Raw genomic sequence first — 19,992 nt, forward strand, 5'->3', positions numbered from 1 at the left:
TCCAGACCGTCAGGAAAATGACGAAACGGAAGTAAATGGCCTTCTCACAGACCGAGGGTGTTAGCAGCTCATCAATACCACCACTTTATCACTATAATTTGCTTATCTACATCTTGTTAGTGTCAGCTTATTCGTCAGTACGTAGCGACGACGTTCCTGACACTCGTCATCCCTAGGAACAACAAATCACCGCATCCATTCCACCCGTTCTCTTGATTCCCTGACTTGATTCCCTCATCTCTTCCGCTTCTCTGCCGAGAGAATTATTAAAGACATTTTAGAATTTACATGGAACCTTCCACCCTGGATAAATAATTCAACAAGAATGACTCACCATTCTCCAAACGCAAAAGCATTATTAAATTAAATAATTCGATTACTACATTTCCCAGGGAATTTCTATTATGAGTCTGGTAGAAAGTGTTCCCTTTTATGCGATTGAATTTCTATTTATTTATATATCTCCATCGAGAAACTTTAATTTCGTTAATTGTTTGGTAAAAATATCATGGTACATGCAATATCGAGGGGATTCATTGCATCAGAGTCGGTATAATGACATCAAAGAGAAACTGTTAGAATCACAACCTTTGTGGTGAATTTGTTTCGCTTGGAGATTAGTTGTAATCTCTCTGAGGATTACTATCAGAATATCCACCCACTATGTTGTATTCAGACACATTATTATGAGCCTCGGGAAAGTGCGGGATTTCAGGAAGTAATATATTTTTTTTCTTCTCGTACATCAATTGCGGTTGATGGACTTTCATCGATGATTCGTTGTAATTCATAGGCCAGTGTCACCAGCGATGAAAGCAGAGATCAGTGGCTTCTTGGGAGGCGGTACGTGACTTCAAGGAGCGGGGAAATAAAAAATAGAACAATAAAACAGAGTGGAGATGGGAAAATAACTGGAGTAAAAACCATCGAGACGGATTCTTCAGGTTGATATAACGAGAACGAAGAGGTTCCACCAGGTCTCAGTCTGAAAGAGCCCCTTGGACAATTATCGGTGGTTCAGTATGATTGGCAGGTACTCGTTAATTGTTTTCATTATTTATTTAATAATTGTCGAAGGTGCATTGGGGACCACTGTTTATCGCAGGCGACCTCTCAGGTTCTCCTATACCAGAGATTCGGAAATTTCTGCTAGTGATGGAGCCAAGAATATTGATAAACGAATTGAAGCAGGTGGTGGACGTCTTCATGAAGAGGAGCATTACGATTCTTCCAAGGAGAAAGCTCAAAAGGTATTCTGGTGAAAATATTTGTAATTCACTGAAAAATATTAACGATCTATCGAATTTTCATTGAACTCTCTCGAAAATTTTTTCGATAATTTTTTTTCTGATTCCATTGATAAAAAAATTATTGATTTTTATCTTAGTAATTATTAATTGATTGTAGAGAGAAAGCTGAGTGAATTTGTTTTGATATTGAATTTTGACTCATGTGGGGCGATGATTGATTAATTAATAGGATTACAAGGCGCATCATGAGGCGGACAAGGTGGCGAAGGGTCACCACGACAAGGACACCCACAAGAAGGTGTACGACGAGAAAGCAGGACACCAGAGGGAGGATCACGAAGAGGAGGATCACTATGCAGAGGAACACAGCGGTGAGAGAGGCGGAAAAGAGGCGGAATTCGAGGAGAATGGAAAGCACAACAAGGGACACAGCACCAAGGGACAGCACAACATCTTCAAGAAGGACGAGTACGAGAAGAAGCACGATTTTTACGACGAGTATCACGAGAGTGACGAAGAGGAAAAACAAGGGGGATATCTCCAAAAACACGAGGATAAAAAAGGAGGGAGTCATCGTGGGGGTCATAGTTCCGGTGGAGGTGACGAGGTAAATAAATTTTCCCTCAAATTTAAATATCAAATCTAAATGAATCGGATAGATATGTGCTTCATTTCACAAATCAGCGCAGCTAATTTTTTTTATCTCCGAGTTACGCGCCATTTTCTCAGCGAAAAAAAAAATCGAAAGGAATCCCTATCGTAATTCATTAAATTTGATAGAGCTGTAAAAATTTTCAGCACCACCATGGCAGTAAGAAAAAACACAAATCCGGTGGTCACCATCTAGATGACAAAGGTCACAAAGCCGCAGAAGGTCATTCAAATCATCATAAACATGGCGAGGTACATGGATCGAAGAGTGGACATGCGAAGGCAAAGAAATGGATTCACAAAACGAGACGATAGATTTATCCCCTCATTTTTCTCTGGAATTAATTAAATAAATAAACAATACATCGATAACCCGATGATTTCATTATCAACACTATCTTTAGGATTATCAATAATATATTAATTATAGTCATTTGATAATTGATATTATTATATTATTAATTATATTATATTATAATTGATGTTGTTGAACAAATGAGTAATGAAGGAATATTTTTGTTTTCAGTAATTGAAAAAAAAAATCGGTTTGCCGAATTTGTCTTGCGCTCTGATGGTCTGACATCTTAAATATTGTTGTCCTTTTCATTGCCAATTGTTATCAACTCGAGTGTGAAGAGATTCCCTTGGATTAAGCAACAGCAGGTGATATCTCATTTCCCCTCGTCATTCAATTCAAAAGTGAAAACGTGGCGGCAAATTGGTTACACTTCAGCGGAATCGATCGGAATTCATCGGCAGAATTCCGCGTGATTTATCCGAAATTATTGAATTTTCGGGTAATTGAGGTGTTGGGTAATCTCTGGAGGAAGGGAAAGGAGAAAGGAGGAAGTCTGTTGGATCCATGGGCTTAGGACAGGGGTCCGTTCATTCGGAATGGGACAGTTGGTCTTGGCATTGCAGAGTGTAATCACAGGTTGACAGTCAAGTAGTCACGGATTAATTGTAATTATTCAGAAGTCATGGGAGCCCTCATCCTCTTCTGGATCTATGCACTGGTAATTCGAAGAATTCGGAATTCATTCTATCGAGAAGAAATCTCCAATTTTTATTTATCCCACAGACATTGGCTTCGGCTTCCGCGAGTCTTGCTCCGATTGTAGTCTTCGATCCGGCCATCAAAGCTCATCAGAAATACGCGAATCACCTGCCGAGAGACCAACACTCGTCAGACTCTCACAACCGCATCATCTCCGAGAGAATCTTTCCAACCGAGATTCGCAGAAAAACTGACAGCGCAAAGATCCTCGACTTTCCGGAAGGGTATGAGCCCGGGAAAATCCTTGTCAGAGCGAAAGAACAAGGTAACTTCCAGGAAAACAAGGACTTCTCAGAGAAACTTCGTCCTTACAAGTTAAATAATCCACAACCGTCGGTGAACATGACTCCGAAAATACATCTGCTCGAAAACACCCACGTCATTCCAAAAAATCCCCACAAGAATATCGCAGCTACCCAACAACAGTTTCACTACAATCATTTGGAATTGAATCCCCTGGGAGCTCGAGTTGAGAAAAATCGTGGAAATCCCCAGGTACATGCACACGAGATTTATGAAAACGGATACGAGGTAAGCCCAGTGGTTAATCCACCGGTACAACGGGTGAATCCAGTTAAAAGAAACCGTATTAATACTGCTAATGCAAACATCCTCGACGCAAACTCCAGGAAGGACATCAATTATGATGAGATGCTGACGAAAAAATTCAGGAAAAGTCAGCGGATCAATCGACCGGAAGTGAGAGCGGAGTACGAGGACAATGATCGACAGATAAATCACCACGATCGGGATTATCATGAGGGAGTTCTGTTGGATCCTGTGAGGAAACGGAAAACGAAAGGTTCTTCATTTTTACCGCAGGCTCAGGGTCAAGTCCGGCGACAGGACGAAGAACATGATCACGAGGCAGTGGCGGAGTCCACGAAGAAGGAGGACCATCAGCCAGAGGAACACAATAAAAAACACGAAGAAGGAGGTGCTGAAGAGGAACATGAAGACCATCACGAAGTCGAGGGGGATGAGGAGAAAAAGGTCAGTATTTCAATTGTCGAGTTGCATGCGATTATTTATAATATATTTATAACATTTGTGGTTTATAATTCTTCGGTGTGTTTTCGTATTTCCGGTGGGATTTTTTATGAGATGTCTTGTTAGAGGAGTTGTATATCGAATTTATTGCGTTTAATGAAAATGAAAAAATTTTGATATCATGTGTCAAAGGGTTACGACAGCCATCATGAGCATGAAAAAGGTGAAAATGGTCATCATGATAAAGAGCACCATGATAAACATTACGAGGAGGAGGAAGGAAAGGAGAATAAACACTCGGATGATAGTTCGTATTATCAGCATTATGATAGCGGTGAGAAAAAGGAAAAGGCGGACGCATTTGAGGAAGATGGAAAATTCAATAAGGGTCATAGTACCAAGGGCAATCATGTGGTCCATAAAAAGGTAATCCTTTAGCTTCAATATCTGAATAGTGATAAAAACTGAAGGACGAGATCACGGAGCTGAAGACAATTATGGGGAGGATTTCTTTTTTTTTTTTTTTTGATGTAGATAAATAATTCATACGAGGATTTTCCTATAATAATTATTTCATTTATTGAATCGAGAATTATCTCGGGTAAAAAAAAATTGTAATCGGAATATTTTTTTCACAATTGAAAAAAATTTCGGGAAAACTTATCAGAATTTTTTTTATGAAAGAAAAAAAAATCGAGAAACAATTTTTTTTTTGGGAAAGTTTTTGAAAAATTTTTGAAAACATTTCCCGGAAATAAAATTGTTTTTCCGATTTTTTTTTTGTTTCAAAAGAAAAATTTCCCGGAAAAGTTTTGAAAATTTGGAGAAAGTATTCCGATTACAATTTTTTTTACCCGGGATATTTTCAGTTGAAGGATTTTCCAGAGAATTTACATAAGATAAGAATTTCCGAAAAGTCCGATGAGAAATTCCTCGGGATTTCAAGAAATTATCGATATTTTTAAACATAATCGATTGCAACTTGTAAATAAATTGGAAAATCGACATGAGGATATTTTATAAAAATTCAGGATGAATACGAGAAAGTAGAGGAATTCTACGACGAGTCCCACGATGAGGATGATCACGAGAAAGAGGGAGGATATCACCACAAGTTCGAGAAAGAAAACGGCGGAAGTGAAAAATCCGGGCACTACGATGCGGGAGAGGAATACGAAGAGCACGGAAAAAAGAGCGAACATGAGAAAGGCCACCACTACAAGGACAAAAAGGGCCACAACCACCAGGAAGGCGACGAGAAGCATCACGAGGAGGCGAGCAAATACGGGAAAAAGGGTGGACACGAGGACGGAAAAAAATGGGAATACAAAGAGTCCCACTAACTCGAAAATATCCACTCTATTATCAAATTAATTGTTTCTCCCTCCCTTATTTTTCCAAAAGACATAATCAACGTAAAATAGTGCATTCGCTTTCTTTCTAAAAATAAATTTTACCCCTTTCATAATTATCTCAGCCCACGCTCAGTTAATAAATTTCTTTCTGAATTACGAGTGAGAAGAAAGTAAGCTGGGGTCGTTTCACCTCTCCCCTTCTTGAAATTCATTATTTTTAAGTAATTGAAATGATTTAGAGTGAATAAATGATTTATTGTACAGTGAATTCGAATTTTTTTCTCCCCTTTTTCTACCATTTTTTATTCCTTGGGGTATTGGGTATTCGGACATAAAAAAATGATAAGAACACTTATCTCTCTTCCATTTCAGTTCATACGATTTCTTTTCAATGGCCGCGTTAAATCCAACCAAATGAATTTTGATAAATTGAATTTATTAGTTGGTGGATTTATTTTGAGGCGTGATAATTGCTGTGCCATGTGCAAGTTCCCAATTTTTTCTGTGAGGCTAATTTATTTTTTTTTAGTAATTTGGAGTAATTATAATTAACTCTAGGGAGTAATCTGATGCACCAATGGATTGGGCGATTAATCGAGATGAAAATCGACGTGTGAAATGAAGCAATAATAGATTACCATATCACTGATCTCCACACGCGCAATAATTTATCATCAAACAGTCGGAATATCACGGATTGTCAACACCCAACTCCGAAAAAAAAGGGAAATATCTCTGTCAACCCCTGTCCACCCACTTTCGGCAGAAAATTGCAATAAAACATTTACGAATGAAGAATAAATGCGACAGGGAATGAAAAACTGAGTGACTGGATTCCATATTGATGATGAATTTTAATCGTTTCAATCAATATACCCCTTTTTAATTATCTTTAATGATTATTTTTAATGTCAAATATACGCATTGCATATTCTAGTTTTCCCTCTGGTTATTTCCATTTTCATCCCAGTTTTTTTCCCTCTTAAGTTTCTATTCCCCTTTTATTCGTCTTTCATTGTCTTTTTGTGTTGTGCGTTAAGACTTTTACGAGAGTGAAAAGGAGGACTATGTTGCAGTGAAAAAGCTCGATTGCCACGTGAACCTGCAGTCTGCGTTTATGAGCAATTAGAGGAAAATGCGAGAGTATATGCCCCCCATCTCCACCCAATGAGGCATATTCTCGTGGTGGTGAATAAAAATCTCTTATGTTAATTAGGCGAACGCCACATTCTCAGGTTAACATTCCTTTTTAATGCACCGAGGTGTTTAATTGAATTGTATCGGCTGAAATGTCAATGACTTAATTACCTCCGGATAAAGGTATGCAATGTCGTAACATAATAATGACAATTTTAATGAACAGCGACTAACCGGTCAATCATTAGTAAAAAACTGCAAATCTACAGCACCATTAATTATTAACTAATTAATTAAAATTAAAAAAACAGAACTCGAATTTTTCACTGAAATTCAATAAAAAAAAATCGACTCGTATAATTAAAAATTTTGTTGCAATTATTATTATAATTTTTTTTTTTGCAATTAGGGTTAATTAAATTAATTGCTCGTTCAATAATTTCTTGGAATATTTTTTTTTTATTTATCAATTCATTTTATTCTGCGTGCAGATATCTCTTGGGGGTGGTGGAGGGACAGGAGGTGCGTCGCGACGGCGTCGCAGGGGGTGAATTTGTTCCTCTGGTATATAGGGGATGAAGATAGTTAGAGTGAAGCTCATTCTCGCGCGGAAGTTCCTCAGGTCCTGGCGATTTCGTTACATTCCGCACATCACGGATATTATTTTATTTATCACCCCGGTGTCGATAGAATTTAATTATCATCAAGTGCAATAAATTGAGTTTTTCAGTGTAAAATAACGAGGACGTTTGAAATTCCATCTGCTCGATTTCCCAGCAACAGGTGAGTTGATCCCTAAAATCCCCATCTCTCCACTGATTAATAAATAAACATTGAAGATATAAACAAGAACTGTAAATAAATCTCACCCCAATCCTCAGGGCTGTTATCCCATTTGATAAATAATTCAATAATTTTATTAATAATTTTATTTATCATTTGAAGAAATGGGTAAACAATGGGGAAATTATTTTTTGGGAAAAGCTATTCTAAGGGAATCGTTAATTGAATTTTTAATTGAATTGTTTTGCGGTCAGCGAGGCAATTTTCATTCTGTCGTTCTTTGTGTATTGAGATTTTTTATGAAGACATAATCCTTTTGTCTTCATGTCCACTTTTGAAACTCAATAACGAGAGGGGTTCGTTAATTCTTTCTATTCAGGAGTGTTTTCTCATACACAAGGGAGAGTTTAATAACAAATTCAATCGTGACGAGTCCTTTGAGGAGTTATTTCTGTTTTTACCGAGGGGTTTCATTGAAATTGTATTTTTTTGGGGGGAGGGGCAATGTGTAATCAGTTTTTTTTTTCATGGAGCGATAGATGGAGGGAAATTGTTGACAATTTTTATAATTTTAACCGCGAAGCTGAGGTTCTCGTGGAACATATTAATAGAACAAGACACTCGGGAAATCATCCACACATAATCAAGTTTTCATTCTACTATTTTCTATCTATATGGATATCGTTCATATTCGCGTAAATATATTCATTGAAAATTTTGATGTACTGGAAAAAAAATAAATAATAAAATAGTCGCTTGATCACGTGATGTGCCAACTCATAATGCTCGAGAGCGTGAAAATTGGAGATGAAAAAAAAATGGAATGCGAGAGATGAATGGAAGTGAACTGGAGACTTCTTGTGACAGAATATCGTCGTGACATTAATCTCATATCCCCGGAATAATGAGGGAATCGAAGATAAAGTCTCTGTGAATGTGAATTTTATAGTGCATTCCCTTATTTTCGATTATATGTTCACATCGGAGAGTGGAAAATCTCCAATTTCCGGATTTTGAAATTCTTGGGACGAGCATTTTAAAATTATTGACAAGCCGATTGAGAGTAAATTGAAAAAAAAAATAAATAATCGAGGGAGTCAGTGAAATCTTTTCACATGATTGGACATTAATTGCCAATATAAACACTGATGGAGTTGCACAAGCTGATGAGAATTTAATTTCCGCACTTTTCACGGAATACAGTTTTCATGAAGAATTTGTCTGGCAAATCTTTTCACGCAACAAATAATTCATTTGAACAATTTTTAAACCGAAATCTCGTCATCGTTTTTCAGATTTAAATCAACTATTTATTTGGAATGATCAACAAATGCCTGGATAAATTCACCAATTGCTCACTGTAAATTTATTCCAATCGGACAGAATCCGAATAACAAAAATACTCGGACAAACATTGAACCGATGGAGTATCAGCCTCGGGCTTCAATAAATTAAAAAATGAATCATATTTTTACAGAATACATTCGTAAAATCATTAAATTAATTAAATGTATTATAGATATTAAATTATCGTTTTATTATTACTTGATTAATTTAAAATGAAAATTGTGTCGACTCGTAAAATGGAAACGATTTCCAATACTATAAAAAAGCATTATGATATTGAATTAAAAATTCAATTACATCGAATGAAAAAAATAATAATAATGTAATGAATGAATTCACGCATGCAACTGAACATTTCATATATTTTTGTATTATTATTGTTGTAATAATAAATTATTATTAGTGTTTTATGATTTTCGAGGGATATTCCGTCGGTTGTTAATATTTTTGAATGAAAAAATCCTGAATCAATTGAGCAATCAATCTCCTTTTATCATCCTTGAAACGCCCGTCAGGTTAATTATCCGAAGGTACTCGGGTCGGATAATAACCGAAATAAATGTCGAGGGTGTAAGTTAGAAGGAGGTGTTTATCAAAAGGATGGGGTAGAGGGTTGGGATACAATCAGAGACCTTATGCAGTAATTAAGAATGGCGAACACCCTATTCCATCGTGAAGGAACCTGAAAGCAAATTGGTGCTCCATTACCCCGGGTTCTTCACGAAACCGTTAATTGTAAACCCCAGGAGCAGGCTCCGTAATCTCACAACCTCGAGGGGTTGATAAACCCAAAACATTCAATTGATATTTAATTTTTTTAAATCCCCAATTTTTCCTGAAAATTCCAACGACAAAAAATTCCGGAGAGAACCCTGATTTTCAATTCTCTCATACATAATAAATAAATTTATTTATTGCCAATAGTTTACTCGAGTATTAATAAATTAGAGGGTTGAAGGGTTGTTAATGATTAATTATGGATTTAATTGACGGGATGGAGAATTCCACGATTCGTTGGTTTTTAACAGGACGTCTGGGGAATTTTTATTTTTTAAATAAATTCGGTTAATTCTGGATTTAATTACCGGCGACGGAAAATTGCTGGGATAACATTTAAAAGGAATTGAATGGGGGAGGGGAGTGGAAACCACTGTTGGTGTAATTAAATTGACACCCCTCCCGGAGATTCAATCAAGTCGTCATACCGATTGTCTTCCCTCGACATTTCCCCTCGCACCCCTTGAATCCCACCTGGTGTCCTTAAATCAAATCCTAAATACACATAATTAACATTTCAATAATGAACAAATAAAATAAAATCATTCAATTTTTACAGTTTTTTAAAATTTATTTTACTGATAAACAATTCATCAAATTTCACTTTAAATTCAAAAAATCGATTACAAAAATAATAATTAATAGAGAATTCCCAAAAATGTTAAATTCCCATTTTTATTAATTAAAAAAATCAATTAGAATGATAAAAAATGTGAAGTAATTACGAATGAGGAGTAGATAAATGAAAAAGAATGCAACTGGTGAAATTTTTTTTTAGGCAAAGGAAGAAAGATGATTCAGAGGCAATTTTTCCATATTACCTTGATATTAGCATTGGCTCTGATGATGAATATTGGAATCAGTGCAGCAGATGAGCCGAGAGTAACAGTTCCAGTACAAGGGATTCATCAACGTGGCTGCGAAGCCCCGAAGAAAGATTATGACTTGATAACAGAATATAAACGCCTACCACAATATCGCTACCTAGCCGCATACAAACGATTCCCTGATTATCTTTACAGCTTCGGTATAGGAAAAAGATTTGACGACAGTATCAAGGTAAATTAATTATTTTAATCAGTATCTTTCGATAATTTTGAGTCCCTCCAAATATAATACCCCGTTGAATGGGGGAGAGAATGGGGGAGAGAATCGCGGAGAGAATGGCGGGGGAATGACGTGGGTCATGGTATTGAAATAAAGATTGAAGGTCTTCGGTAATTGAGGGACAGCTGTAGTGGGGGAAGTATTTTGATGAATGGAATTACCTGTGATTGTGATAAACAGTGACACCGGTGATTCTTGAGGGGAATCTTCAGGATCGTTCGAGTCCTGGGAACTGTCAGGACAATCGACTGGAGGGATCTTCCAGAGGCATGAGATCTCCATTTTATTTGATTTCTTTTTTCGTAACAATGACAATTGTATTCGAGTTTTTTTGGGGGAGCTAGTGACAATCACGAGCCCTTCATTGACTTTCAGGTATTTTTTGTTGGTCGGCTAAATTTATTCGGTTAATGAGGGAAGAACGTGAATAATTTAATATTTCATTCAATTATGGATGAATTAATGGGAGTTTTTGGGGTTTATTCGAGGGTTCACATCAATTATCAAAGAATTAAAAATAATTGAGAGTTTTTTTTTGTGGAGACGTGATTTTATTTTGGGATTTTTACTGCAGGCGGTGAAAAGTCTGGGTGAATCCAAATAAATTTTGAATTCTTTGAGCAATTCCGAAAATCGCGGGTATCCGTTATCCTCTGGAAAATCACGGATTAATCAGCAGGAAATAATCGGGTCACACTGGAATAACAAACAATTTTTTTTATCTTTTTATCGGTTGCGTGAGGAATGGGCGCGCAGGGAGAAAAATTATTTACAATCGAGTGAATATTTTTGGGGGTGAATTCAATTGAGAGGACATCGCGCCATTTTTTTATTCTCTCGCGTTATCAGGGAGACCTGTTCAGATGATCGCGGGGAATAAATTATAATATTTTCGTTGAATCTCCCCAACGAAATAAAAATTTCAGTGATAAATTCCGATATTAAATCATTTTAATAAAAAAAAAATATGGTAATGAAAAATGTACAATTTTAATTCCTTTTTTATCGCATAATTATTTAATAATTTTTTCTCTGATTGTAGAGGAACTCTCCGTATTCCTTTGGTGTTGGCAAACGCAACGCCTTCCCCAGACTCTATCCTGTGAGACTTCCCCTGGAGTACGTGCCCCTTGATGGAAAAAATTACGATTCAAATCTGATAATCGATGATTCCGGTGAAATAAAACGTAATTCACCGTCGCACGCGTACGGATTCGGCATTGGAAAGAGAAATCTACAATTATTCAATGGAGATTTCGATTCTGATAATCGAGAATTGAGTGATGACAGAAAAATCGCTGACGATGGTCAACTGTGGGATCAGTTCTAACTGATTTTCAGATCGTCACGTCATTTTTATCCTTTTTTCAATGTCTGTGTACACTGAGAACAATGAAAACTCAAATAAATATTCACGTGAAAGATGAATCTCAGTCTATCTCGGTGTAAAAAACATTTGGATAAACAATTTATCGTCAATTATTTTACGCAGGGCTAAATGCTTATCTCTTGACTGTAAATCAATCACCAGCTAGAACGATTACCAATGGAAAATCAAAATCAGTAGTGGAATGAGAGAATAATTATTTCATCTCAGAATCCAATTTTTATTTTCATATAACTACGCTATAAATAATTCTTTTATAATACTTTATTATTCCCTAAATTATTTAAATATCGCAGATATTCGAAGAAGATATTCAATTGAAAAAATGGATCTTATTCTTCATTTAGTTTATATTCATTATAAAAATAATTAATTACTGAAAATTGAAAGTTTAACTGAAAATTCACTCCTATCAATTCACTACTGAAACAATTATTTCCGATAAATAACCCAAAATAATGGAATGAGAAAATGATTTATCAATTGTTATTCCCTTGTAATAGATAACCGAAGATATATGTACATTGCACGTTAATGTGAAAGATGAAATACCTCAGAGTGGTAATAATTTTTTGTCAGAATAAACTAAACCAAAATTCATACAGTCTCTCATTAATTTCCCAATTTGTCAATTGTCTTTTATTTTTACCCGTTTATCCATGTATTTGTAAATGGAGATAAGGGCAATCCCTGGGGAATTCAGTGGTCTGGAAACGCCTACTGGGGGCAGTAATGCGGGATCATCCGGACTATTTCGATGTACATGTGGTTAAATAAATCAACCAAAATGCGACACAAAATTTTGTTCTGTTTTTTAACTACATTTTGCATAAATAAAGGGGATTCTTGGGGCTTAGGGGGTCGAAAAGTCTGGCTTCCGGACCTCGAATTCACAACGAGGAATAATTGGATTAATAATAAAGTGCCCACGAGAAATAGTAGAATTCAATTTCCCGTGGAGATGCAACATTCTGTCGGACTACCCGTGACCGGTGATTTTATTTTTTCTGGGATCGAATTGCCACATGATGGATCACTCCTTCTTCCCCTCAATGGTGGACTTCAGGTGAACTTCTCACAAATTACTGAAATAATTTATAAATCATTTATCAAATCAAAGAAATCAGCGGAACTCACTGGAAATCAAGTGATTTATTTTTTTGACAAAAAATTCTAATTAAATTCTCGAATCTCCGGGAGTCACTAAAAATCATCTTAAAAAACAATTACAAACCATCGATAAAAGGGAAATCGAAACTTCAATTGTCGAACAAATTAATGAGCGATAAAAAATTTTTTAACTTTTCCACTTCAATTCGATATTTTTCGATATAAATCGGTAATGCCAAAATTTATATCACTTTCATTTCTCAAAGCTTATACATAGAATTATATACAATTTCTAGTTAACTGAAGCAAAAGGAAGAGGTAATAACCCTGAAATATTCGCGTGGAAATGGAAGGGACCGTTTTCGTGGGTGGATCCGGACAATTGGAGTGGATCAAATAAAGCCGTTCCCCATTTGGAGAGAATTCCTTGTGGGACAGATATGGTCATTTTGCCGAATTACAATCGCTCGTTGAGCATAAAATTGCCGACAGTCACAGTGAATATTAAAGAAATTAAAATCGGGAATGAAACACCACTAGAAGCATGGGACTGGCAGTCAATCATGATGGGGAGAGAATTCTCGAACAATCACCAGAGTGTCCTGTAAAATAATGAATATTTTTACTTCATTTGAAATATTAAATTCTTTTCCATCTCTATTTGAATTTTCCAAAGAAATCATCCAACGAATTCGTCGGGGTTTTTTTACAATATTCAATAAAATTATTTATTTATGCAGATATAGTGGATTGCCTTATTGTGACACTGACAAGTGTTTATGTCGTCACAATACGGATGTCAAAGAATTAATCAACGAAATCTGCGAGATCGAGAGTTCAAGATGCTCTGGGGAGGAGATTCCCTGCTCCTATCCACTCGTTGTAAGATCGATAGAATTAATTATTAAAACAATATATTCTCTGGATTATTGTTATTCAAATTTGATGAGACTGAAAATAATGCAATTAATTAATGCTAATGAAGGTGGAGGGACATTGTTGTTCTTACTGCGGGGGTCGAGTCAGTCTGAACGTTGACCACACGACCTTTTCTCTCTCGAAATTACATGAAATTACTACTGAAGCATTAAAAAATTATCACGATATATTGCAACACATCAGAGTGACGCTGGATGGAAATGTCGAAGTCCTCGTCACCGAGAGTGTTTACAGGGGAATAAAAAGTGCTGAAGCCGTTGATACACTTCAGAGGGCCTTTGCAGGTATGATTTCATGACCCGAGAGACTCTATTCATTCGAAAGAAATAATTGGAGATAACGTACAAATGTACGGGTTTGTTGATTTTCTAGAATTCAACAAAAAGGCAAAACGATTTTCCATCTCGATCAATTGTCAACGAAAATTCATTTCGATACCAATTTGGGTTCAATAAAAATGACAATACCTTTCCGTTTTTTAATTTTATTTATGGAATAAATAAATAAAAATACGGAATTATTACGGGACAATGACAAAATTTGGAATAAAATCCATTGATTTTTAAGAATTCTGATAGAAGCTTCAGGAAAATCTCGGAGCGTATCCCATTTCTATATTTTTATGCCCACCATTCCAGCACCCATAAATTTCATAAATTGTTAATGTTTCCACAGAAAGAGGAATAAATGTCGTGTCATACGCAGTAACAGGGGCACCCCTGAAGGGCTCTGTAATAGCCACAGCTCTGGGTCCGTTGTTTGGAGTTCCACTCGTATTAATTGTCCTCATCCTCATAGCAATTCCAGCCTTCGGATATTCGTACCGAGAGTAAGTCATATTTTCCATTACTCCAAATAAAAAATCCAAAAGAGTCGTCCAAATCCGCTCATCAAATGCAATCCTAAATATCCCAAAACAAAAATGAAAAATTTTTTTCAACAATTAAAACATGAAATATGATTATCATAATTATAAAAAAAAATAAGGTTACCCCCTTGGGACTCCGTCGACGTGTAATTAATCATAGAATTTCACTATTTGATAAAGATATATGTTCAGGTGGTGCATTAATTTAGTAATATGCAGTCCGGTTGTAACATCTGGCTTTAATATTTTGCTTTGCACCGAAAGATTAACTCTCCTACTGTTGCTCTTAGTAATATGTATAACAGTATTGCACAGTTGGACCACTTCATGCAGGTTGCCACCGGAGAAATGTGCAATTACGAGGGGGGCGGTCTGGGGGGAGGGTAAGGAGGAGGGTGAGTACTTGAATGGGGTGGAATGTTCGAGTGCGTGTGCTGGAATAGTTTTGGTATGTGAGAGTTTCCAGAGAGGAGACCAGTGAACACCTGTTGTCCCTTAAATCAACAGGGTGAGTTTTCTTTTGCATGTTGAATAAAACACGAGTCGGGAAAATAAAATTTGAATAGATCTTGTTCTTGTCAAAGGGGCTTGTTATTTCTCTGGGTAAGAGTGGGCAGAATTTTCAATTTGTCCAGCCTTTGATCGATTTATCGACAAGGACTTATTGGAGGACTGACAAATGTCATGGAAATTAAGTCCTTTCTGAGATTATCACAGGCCTGTGAAACTTGACTTTCGATCGGTTGAAAGGAATTCTAATACCGGAAAATTGAGTAATCGAATTCGTAATTATTCCCGTCAGATTACAATTATGTTTTATTTTTGCAGAGTGTATTTCGTATTTCGAACGTCAATTCGAGAGGGAAATCTGCCACCTGATCCCAGTAAAGAGGGGGATTTTGGTTTTGCAAGATTTGAGAATGTAGCAGAGGGTGATGTGCAACTGGCGAGTGCCCTGATCCCAGAAGACGAGACGGATAGTGACGATGACGACTATAAGGATGGGAAGAGATTCGACAATCCCCTGTACAGATCAAAGAGGAAAGAACCAGTTGAGAATATCATCGACATCGATGGACCCGTCAGTCTCGCTGCCCTGGAGGATAAAGTCAATCTCCACGAGGAAACGAATATCGATTCTGACTGATGCACTTGCTCTAATAGATAACTTTTCAAAGAATCCCTCTGAATCCATGAGAAATAGCGAAATATTTGTAAGAGCTTCTTTATAGTTCACATTCCACTCTACAAAAGAGTTCCCGATAAAAATTTCGCCATCTCTTTTATACTCGGAGATATCAATCGAAAATACGAGTATCGATCTGTCATCTTTTACCTCTACTACTCTACCAATTAAAACTAACCCACGGATTAATGAATGAATTATTTTTTATTTTCACTCGATCTTCAAATTTTCGTGAATTTATTTCTAAAAAATTCAAAAATGCATGAATATTTCACGTGGTATTTATAGAAATTTCGTAGAAAAATGTTCGATACGATTCAGACATTCGTATGAACAAACGAATGATTGTGTCAAAGGGCTCAACGGAAATTTGATCAGTTCCTCGATAATCAAAACTGACATTGATAATGACTCAAGACAATGCCATTGTTTCATTTGTTTGATTTAAACAATTGAGAATAGAAGTCTTCTACGATAATTACCAGGATAGGCAAACTGAGACCTAAAATTACGCACTTATATCACAATTATTTTCCTCATAAAATGTGTCAGAACCACAACCCCGAAATACAATAATGACATGCCTTTCAAAATTCATTGAATACAGTAAAGAACAATAGATCTTCTCATGATAGTTCTTGTATAATTTATTTCGTATCCCATAAAGACATTTCCAGACATTTATATTATTTATTGGAATTAATTGCATGCCCGTGGAAAGTCGCGATAAAAAATGTGGAAATATAATAGGTACCTGACGTGAAAATGAATTCAACATTCACTTCAGATTATTATCAAGTGATTATCTTGGAAATTCACTTAATCCTCTTGAATAAAATCAAATTGTTGAGTCTCTCCTCCTGAATACCTTCTGTGGCTCTTCCAGTTCTTGAGAATTCTGTGTTAATCCATTGTCTCGAGTCCATGGGAATGTCGAGGTGAGAGAGAAGATTGTGAGCCAGTCTGGGGACGATTGGAAGAAGAATTAAAGCACTGACTCTGACAGACTCGAGTCCAAGTGCCAGAACTGCTTCGAGTTGAGTCATCGATTTTTCGTCGTTTAACTTGACTAGAGCCCAGGGCTTGTGATGCTCGATCATCTTGTTGGCGCATCGCAGAGAGTTCATGACTGCATCGACCACCTGATGGAAATTGAAATCTTGGTAGGCACTTTGGGCTGTTCCAGGCAAACGGTGGAGACTCTCCACGAGATTTTTAGCTTCCTCTGTGCCTAAAATGTCCTTGTGGATTATCGAGGCCTCTGGGGTAGCTCCACGTGGATTTACAGCTCTACCCATGCACCTGCTGAACAAGTTCCCGAGGGTGTCTGCCAATTCTGCGTTGAGAATTTTCCGGATCTTCTCTTCATTGTAATCTTATTGAAGAAAAAAAAACAAAATAAAATTAATAAAAATATTAAGAATACTTTTGTAACGTCGAAGGACCTTGAACCCACTTGCATCACTGTGAGGCACAGCCTCTCGCAGGAGGAAGTACCTGAGACCATCTGGAGTGAACATCTCAGCTGCCTTGGACGGTGCCACAACATTTCCCTTCGATTTTGACATTTTTTCATCATTCACTGTCCAGTGGGAGTGACAGAGGATAGTCCTAGGGGGTTCCATCCCTGCGGCTATCAAAAATGCAGGCCAGTACACCCCATGAAACTTCAAAATATCTTTACCTATCACCTAAAAATATTATCATAATTATTTCTATTATTACGACGTCGATGCCATTTTTTATTCGTACTTGGACTTTTGGAGGCCAGAATTTTTTGTAATCATCGTCAGGATACCCCAGGACTGTCAGATAATTTATCAAAGCGTCCAGCCAGACGTAGACTGTGTGTGAATGGTCATTGGGGACTGGAATGGCCCAGGGGGCCCTTGCTGCAGGCCTGGAGACACTGAGATCCTCTAGACAAGATCCTTCCTCCACCCAATTTGATAATAATTTATGGTACTTTAATGGCTGGACGCATTTTTCATCCTTCAACCAGTGTCTTAGGTCATCCTGGAACGAACTCAATCGAAATTTGTAGTTTTCCTCCTCCATCCACTCCACTGGGTTCCCAGATACTGAGGAAATTTTTATTGTGCTTCCATCTGGCTTTTTCAAGTCCTCCAAATCGGACGGGAGCACAAAAGCCTCGTCAGAGACACAGTACCATCCTGAGTACTTGCCGAGGTACAGGTGCCCAGAGTTTTGTAGACTGGCCTTTAATTTATTTCAGTAAATGATAAAGTTGAATCAATTATGAATCATTATCACTTCACTGCTGACTTTTTTCTTTTTAAATAAATAATCTGACAAACCCAGAATTTGTAAACACCCTGCTGATGTTTTTTATCAGTAGTTCTGATAAACTTGGAGTAATCAATATCGAAATCATCACACATCCCTCTAAACAACGTTGAAATCTCGTCGCAGTAATTCTCAGGCGATAAATTATTCAATCCTGCAGCACTCCTGACTTTATTCCCATGTTCATCAGTTCCGGTACTTAGAAATGTCTCGAGCCCCAGCATTTTATTGTACCTTGCCACAGCATCAGCCATCGCGGCACTATATAAATGCCCAATATGAGGACCTGTTATTAAAACTCTCTTTAACAAACCGAATGATTCAAAATGTGCAATTATCTCCTAGAAATCTACCAGCATTCACGTAAAATATCGGAGTGCTAACAAATGCAGACTTCCTCTGAAAATTCGAATAAGACCTCATCTGCACTTTTCTCCATGGCGATTTTCTCCGAAAAAATCCCCCTAGAAAAAAAAAAAACCAAAGATAAACTCCCAAAAAATGCAATAAAAAATTCTTTCAAATTTTCTACACATTTATTAACATGGACATATATTTTTCCTCAATTTACATATCTATTTCTTATTTCCTGACTTAATCTCAGTGAATAGAGAGACACTCTCCATCTGGGAGATGAGATCCATGTGTTTGAACTCATTTGGTTTCTCATTGAAAGTCTTCAGAAGATGAAATCTCTCGTCATCCTGTCCTGAGTAATACAATTGCAATTGATTAGCGAGACACTGGGCCTCCTGGACATTGATCGATTTAGTATCAAATTGTCCCCTCATGAGGACAAGATTCTTCGAGTCTTTGAACTCGAGGTAATGGACTATTGTCATGCACTCGGGTGCATTTTCCTGATGCGTTTGATACCACAGTACAGGTGTCATGTGAATCTCTGTACCACAGAACTGAGTGAGAATGAATTCGTATCCATTTTCCCTTGGCAGTGGAAGAATAAATGTTGGATACTTCATTGCCCTTTCGTACATAGCATTGAATATCTCTGGAGTCATAACACCAGAGATGCAATCACGTTCTTTGTGATAACTCAACCAAATATCTGTTATTTCATCCTTGCCTTTGTCCTGGAGTAATTCAGTCTTCATGACATCAGACAGACGTGCCTGTCGGTTCTGCATATTTTGATGCAATTCTGGTTTAGCTGTTGCATCGTTTTTAAAACTCTTCGCCTTCTCCCTCTTTTCTGCAGTAGAGAACGGGAGAAAGAGTTGAAAAATATAATCATTGTTAATAATTATGTTTAATTAATTTTTTTTTCTTGGAATTACCGGTCTCTTTGCGCTGTTGCTCTTCGATTCTCGAAATAAATTCCTCAGGATTTGTTTGCTGGAGTCGAGTGATGGCTGGGGCATACTTGTCGAAGTACGGGTTGTCCTTCAAGGACTCCAGCAATTTTTTAGCTCTCGCTGGTGTTGTCATTATGTTTCTCGACTGATTTTTTAATATTTGAGTAATTAAGTTTCTTGCCGATGGCAAGCGGCACAGATTTGCCATTTAAAAGACGGTTTTTTAGGTTTGATAGGTTAAGAGACGTATCAAGGGATAACAAAGATCAAAGAGGCTCAGTTCTGGGGGTTTGAGTGACCCCAGGGGCATTGTAGTACTGCACCCCAAGAGAGGGAGGGCGGCACAAGCAATGGGGGTGGTTATCAAGTCGACGGGGTGAATTTTATTTTTTTGCGGCATGAATGCTTTTTGTTTTTTGTTTGTTTAA

At 37.0% G+C, this 19,992-nt stretch overlaps 6 protein-coding genes across 8 annotated transcripts; 4 read left to right on the top strand and 2 right to left on the bottom strand.

Moving 5' to 3' along the window:
* Nucleotides 1-657: 657 nt before the first annotated feature.
* LOC105263512 (histidine-rich glycoprotein) lies at nucleotides 658-2,268 on the top strand. 2 transcript variants are annotated; one of them, XM_011299765.1, is made up of 5 exons: nucleotides 658-718; nucleotides 794-1,033; nucleotides 1,106-1,250; nucleotides 1,480-1,857; nucleotides 2,049-2,268. In XM_011299765.1, the coding sequence occupies exons 2-5, from the start codon at nucleotides 1,023-1,025 to the stop codon at nucleotides 2,214-2,216; spliced, it is 702 nt and encodes a 233-aa protein (XP_011298067.1). In that variant the 5' UTR covers nucleotides 658-718; nucleotides 794-1,022; the 3' UTR covers nucleotides 2,217-2,268. The 2 variants fall into 2 exon arrangements, with proteins under 2 accessions (XP_011298067.1, XP_011298066.1); XM_011299764.1 differs by having other exon boundaries at nucleotides 794-1,250.
* A 166-nt stretch (nucleotides 2,269-2,434) lies between these two features.
* LOC105263513 (DEAD-box ATP-dependent RNA helicase 42) lies at nucleotides 2,435-5,493 on the top strand. The gene is made up of 4 exons (XM_011299766.1): nucleotides 2,435-2,917; nucleotides 2,983-3,951; nucleotides 4,141-4,374; nucleotides 4,980-5,493. Exons 1-4 carry the CDS (start codon nucleotides 2,882-2,884, stop codon nucleotides 5,289-5,291), a joined length of 1,551 nt encoding a protein of 516 aa, XP_011298068.1. The 5' UTR covers nucleotides 2,435-2,881; the 3' UTR covers nucleotides 5,292-5,493.
* Nucleotides 5,494-7,053: 1,560 nt separating this feature from the next.
* Nucleotides 7,054-12,074, top strand: LOC105263514 (allatostatins). The gene is made up of 3 exons (XM_011299767.1): nucleotides 7,054-7,223; nucleotides 10,126-10,406; nucleotides 11,497-12,074. The coding sequence occupies exons 2-3, from the start codon at nucleotides 10,140-10,142 to the stop codon at nucleotides 11,782-11,784; spliced, it is 555 nt and encodes a 184-aa protein (XP_011298069.1). The 5' UTR covers nucleotides 7,054-7,223; nucleotides 10,126-10,139; the 3' UTR covers nucleotides 11,785-12,074.
* Nucleotides 12,075-12,581: 507 nt separating this feature from the next.
* Amnionless (amnion associated transmembrane protein) lies at nucleotides 12,582-16,137 on the top strand. The gene is made up of 6 exons (XM_011299769.1): nucleotides 12,582-12,907; nucleotides 13,248-13,555; nucleotides 13,692-13,833; nucleotides 13,937-14,174; nucleotides 14,566-14,719; nucleotides 15,587-16,137. Exons 1-6 carry the CDS (start codon nucleotides 12,599-12,601, stop codon nucleotides 15,903-15,905), a joined length of 1,470 nt encoding a protein of 489 aa, XP_011298071.1. The 5' UTR covers nucleotides 12,582-12,598; the 3' UTR covers nucleotides 15,906-16,137.
* Nucleotides 14,709-18,749, bottom strand: MetRS-m (Methionyl-tRNA synthetase, mitochondrial). 2 transcript variants are annotated; one of them, XR_891902.1, is made up of 6 exons: nucleotides 18,605-18,749; nucleotides 18,263-18,537; nucleotides 17,697-18,164; nucleotides 17,401-17,635; nucleotides 16,699-17,319; nucleotides 14,709-14,792 (listed from the first exon to the last, which is right to left on the bottom strand). XR_891902.1 is itself a non-coding variant. In XM_011299768.1 (5 exons), exons 1-5 carry the CDS (start codon nucleotides 18,672-18,674, stop codon nucleotides 16,760-16,762), a joined length of 1,608 nt encoding a protein of 535 aa, XP_011298070.1. In that variant the 5' UTR covers nucleotides 18,675-18,749; the 3' UTR covers nucleotides 16,680-16,759. The 2 variants fall into 2 exon arrangements, 1 of the variants encoding a protein (XP_011298070.1); XM_011299768.1 differs by lacking the exon at nucleotides 14,709-14,792 and having other exon boundaries at nucleotides 16,680-17,319.
* Nucleotides 18,750-18,765: 16 nt separating this feature from the next.
* Nucleotides 18,766-19,831, bottom strand: LOC105263518 (ATP synthase mitochondrial F1 complex assembly factor 1). The gene is made up of 2 exons (XM_011299770.1): nucleotides 19,547-19,831; nucleotides 18,766-19,461 (listed from the first exon to the last, which is right to left on the bottom strand). Exons 1-2 carry the CDS (start codon nucleotides 19,770-19,772, stop codon nucleotides 18,827-18,829), a joined length of 861 nt encoding a protein of 286 aa, XP_011298072.1. The 5' UTR covers nucleotides 19,773-19,831; the 3' UTR covers nucleotides 18,766-18,826.
* Between the last annotated feature and the right edge of the window lie 161 nt (nucleotides 19,832-19,992).

This window comes from Fopius arisanus, unplaced genomic scaffold, assembly GCF_000806365.1.
Source record: "Fopius arisanus strain USDA-PBARC FA_bdor unplaced genomic scaffold, ASM80636v1 scaffold00015, whole genome shotgun sequence".
Taxonomy (NCBI): Eukaryota; Metazoa; Arthropoda; class Insecta; order Hymenoptera; family Braconidae; genus Fopius; species Fopius arisanus.

Excerpts from the sequence above, each read along its gene's own strand:
- LOC105263514 (XM_011299767.1), top strand. The coding sequence starts at position 10,140 with ATGATTCAGAGGCAATTTTTCCATATTACCTTGATATTAGCATTGGCT. Across the intron at positions 10,407-11,496 it reads GATTTGACGACAGTATCAAG|AGGAACTCTCCGTATTCCTT; the intron begins GTAAATTAATTA and ends CTCTGATTGTAG.
- LOC105263512 (XM_011299764.1), top strand. The coding sequence starts at position 1,023 with ATGATTGGCAGGTACTCGTTAATTGTTTTCATTATTTATTTAATAATT. Across the intron at positions 1,251-1,479 it reads CCAAGGAGAAAGCTCAAAAG|GATTACAAGGCGCATCATGA; the intron begins GTATTCTGGTGA and ends ATTAATTAATAG. Across the intron at positions 1,858-2,048 it reads GTTCCGGTGGAGGTGACGAG|CACCACCATGGCAGTAAGAA; the intron begins GTAAATAAATTT and ends AAAAATTTTCAG.
- MetRS-m (XM_011299768.1), bottom strand. The coding sequence starts at position 18,674 with ATGAGGTCTTATTCGAATTTTCAGAGGAAGTCTGCATTTGTTAGCACT. Across the intron at positions 17,636-17,696 it reads TCTGGCCTCCAAAAGTCCAA|GTGATAGGTAAAGATATTTT; the intron begins GTACGAATAAAA and ends TAATATTTTTAG. Across the intron at positions 17,320-17,400 it reads TGTGCCTCACAGTGATGCAA|ATTACAATGAAGAGAAGATC; the intron begins GTGGGTTCAAGG and ends TTCTTCAATAAG.
- LOC105263518 (XM_011299770.1), bottom strand. The coding sequence starts at position 19,772 with ATGGCAAATCTGTGCCGCTTGCCATCGGCAAGAAACTTAATTACTCAA. Across the intron at positions 19,462-19,546 it reads GCAACAGCGCAAAGAGACCG|AAAAGAGGGAGAAGGCGAAG; the intron begins GTAATTCCAAGA and ends TCTCTACTGCAG.
- Amnionless (XM_011299769.1), top strand. The coding sequence starts at position 12,599 with ATGTACATGTGGTTAAATAAATCAACCAAAATGCGACACAAAATTTTG. Across the intron at positions 13,834-13,936 it reads CCTGCTCCTATCCACTCGTT|GTGGAGGGACATTGTTGTTC; the intron begins GTAAGATCGATA and ends ATGCTAATGAAG. Across the intron at positions 14,175-14,565 it reads ACTTCAGAGGGCCTTTGCAG|AAAGAGGAATAAATGTCGTG; the intron begins GTATGATTTCAT and ends ATGTTTCCACAG.
- LOC105263513 (XM_011299766.1), top strand. The coding sequence starts at position 2,882 with ATGGGAGCCCTCATCCTCTTCTGGATCTATGCACTG. Across the intron at positions 2,918-2,982 it reads TCTTCTGGATCTATGCACTG|ACATTGGCTTCGGCTTCCGC; the intron begins GTAATTCGAAGA and ends TTTATCCCACAG. Across the intron at positions 3,952-4,140 it reads AGGGGGATGAGGAGAAAAAG|GGTTACGACAGCCATCATGA; the intron begins GTCAGTATTTCA and ends CATGTGTCAAAG.